This window comes from Alosa sapidissima, chromosome 1, assembly GCF_018492685.1.
Source record: "Alosa sapidissima isolate fAloSap1 chromosome 1, fAloSap1.pri, whole genome shotgun sequence".
NCBI lineage: Eukaryota > Metazoa > Chordata > Actinopteri > Clupeiformes > Clupeidae > Alosa > Alosa sapidissima.
This window is the reverse complement of record NC_055957.1, coordinates 29325897-29328382: the sequence shown is the minus strand read 5'-3', so window position 1 is coordinate 29328382 and position 2486 is coordinate 29325897. Positions and strand designations below refer to the sequence as shown.

Sequence of the window (2486 nt, the reverse complement as noted above, 5' to 3'; positions counted from 1 at the left end):
CACCGCTCCAGTGCTCCCACTGCCACACTGCAGCCCTGTGCTGAGCGCTCCAGGCAGCCAGCGTCTTCTTCAAGCTCCTTATATAGCAACGCGTTACACAAAAAAAATCTATAAAAGCGATGCTTAATCTGCTGCCAAAAGAGCTCTCACCGTCTGTGTGTGTGTGAGAATAATATATATTCTAGCGGTGACAGAAAAGCAAAGTGTGTCTCTTCATCTGAGTGTAGCATCACATGAAGGACACCAACGCATTGCATGTTGGGTCAAGGGTCTGTCACGCACAGAGATATTGGCTCGGCTCACGCACACACATACATACACACGCGCACGCACGCACACACACACACACACACACACACACACACACACACACACACACAGAGGCTCTCTTTCAAGTGCCAATAAAAGTGCTTGTGGCAGGGTGCCCCGGACAAACAAAAGGGGACACATGAAAGGGCCATGGCGCCCCAGACAAACCCTGCAATTACACACACGCTGTCTACAGCTGGACACTTATGAGGTCTCTGTGTGTGTGACACAGTCTGCATGATCCACCCCAAAACTCAACACTGATGTGTGTGCGTGTGTGTGTGTGTGTGTGTGTGTGTGTGTGTGTGTGTGTGTGTGTGTGTGTGTGTGTGTGTGTGTGTGTGTGAGACTTGGTAAATTTCGGTACATCTGTACTCATTTCGTATATTTCCGCATTTGGCAGCTATTTCTATTGTACTTAAGGATCTTATGACAACTACATGGAGAACACACACACACACACACACACACACACACACTACACACACACATTGCTGGAGGAGAAGTGGGCCCTACCTGAGTTGGTCATGAACTCGAAGGGTGCGCTGAAGTCTCCGTAGCCGGCGGCGGTGCGAGCGCGCACGTGGAACACATAGACGGTCAGCGGACTCAGGCCTTTCACATCAGCGCTGCGGGAGGCCGTCTTCATGATGCGGTAGCTACGCTCATTCTGGTCCTGATAGGATCACACACACACACAGACACACACACACACAGACACACACACACACACACACACACACACACAGAGAGGGGAGGAAATTAACAAACTTATCCACAAGCCTCCATTTTGTGTCCCTACACTATGTGCATTGACGTGTCACAATTGGAATGTCCAAAACATCTCATGCAACTTGTAATCCATGCCAAAATGGCAAGCTTGTTTCTGCCTGAAACATGCTAATGTGGTGTTTCATTTAAGTTTGACAAAATCTGTTGTTTATCTGCTTTTCTCTGAGCTGAGTCTGTTTCTCTGCAGTTCACACTTCATCTGATCTGGCTCCAGCTGGAGAGGAATAAAAGTTCAGGGCGAGTATTTTCTTTTCAGTGATATTCTCTCCTCCTCTCCTCTGCTCTCTCTCTCTCTCTCTCTCTCTCTCTCTCTCTCTTTCTCTCGTGAGAGTGTGTGAGTGTGAGTAATCATAGAACCCGGCAGGGAGCAAAACACTCCACTTCCTCCCACCTACGTGAGAAGAGGCTGGAGGGGCGCTGGCCTTTATCATGCATCCACCCCCCACCCCCCAGAGCAACTAACGCTAGCTGTTTTCAGCCTGAAATGCTTTAGACATTAGCGATGAAAGTAGGGGAAAGAGGTGACAGTGCAAATGTCTGAACTAATTGGCTTGGACACTCCACAGACTTCTCACGCTATATGCTCCTAGACACAATGTCCAGGTGATGTCCGATTGAGCCCATGTGTGAACAAAACCTTAATCACTCAGTGATTAACACAAACACACTCATAGCCACTACCTCTGGAACCGCTCTGGCCCAGATGTGGCCTCCTGTCAGGCCTCCAGTGCTGGCTGTGCTGTGCTGTAAATGGGGGGGACTTAGGGGGACTACGTTTCCCAGCAGGCCACTCACCTTCTCATAGTACTTGACCTCGTACTCCAGGATGACCCCGTTGGGCCTTTCGGGCTGCTGCCAGGCCAGCGAAACAGCGTGCCTGGTGATGTCCTTGGCCTGGATGGACGTAACAGGAGATGGAGCTAGAGAACAGAAAGAGAGAGAAAGAGAGAGAGAGAGAGAGAGAGAGAGAGAGAGAGAGAGAGAGAGAGAGAGAGAGAGAGAGAGAGAGGAAGAGAGAGAGAAAGAGGGGAGACATAGATAGGAAAACAAAGAACAAGAGAGGACAGGAGGAGAGACAGAGAGAGAAAATGAGAGAGAGAGAGAATGAGGGAGAGAGATAAGAGAGGGAGGGCAGGAGAGAGGGTGGAAGGAGGGAAAGAGGAAAAGAGGGGAGAGATAAGAGGAAAAGAGAGAACAAGGGCAGACAGAGGGAGATAAAGATAGAGAAAGAGAGAAAGGGGGAAAGAGAGAGTGCGGTTAGCGTGTTGCTAGGAGATTCCCAGGAGCTGTGGAGCTTTAGCTTCTGGTTATGTTACGGGGCCCCAGACAAACAAATGGCCCCCATAAAGTAATAAAGCCATATCAGCCCCAACCCCATGCCAGGG

The 2486-nt window shown here is 49.8% G+C and overlaps 1 protein-coding gene across 1 annotated transcript in view; it reads right to left on the bottom strand.

Annotated features, from left to right (window-relative positions):
* Positions 1 to 2486, bottom strand: part of LOC121681174 (ephrin type-A receptor 4-like) — a 61165-nt gene that overhangs the window by 14314 nt on the left and 44365 nt on the right. The window contains 2 exon segments of the mRNA XM_042061128.1: positions 826 to 985; positions 1897 to 2021. Coding sequence (XP_041917062.1) covers positions 826 to 985; positions 1897 to 2021 — 285 coding nt within the window.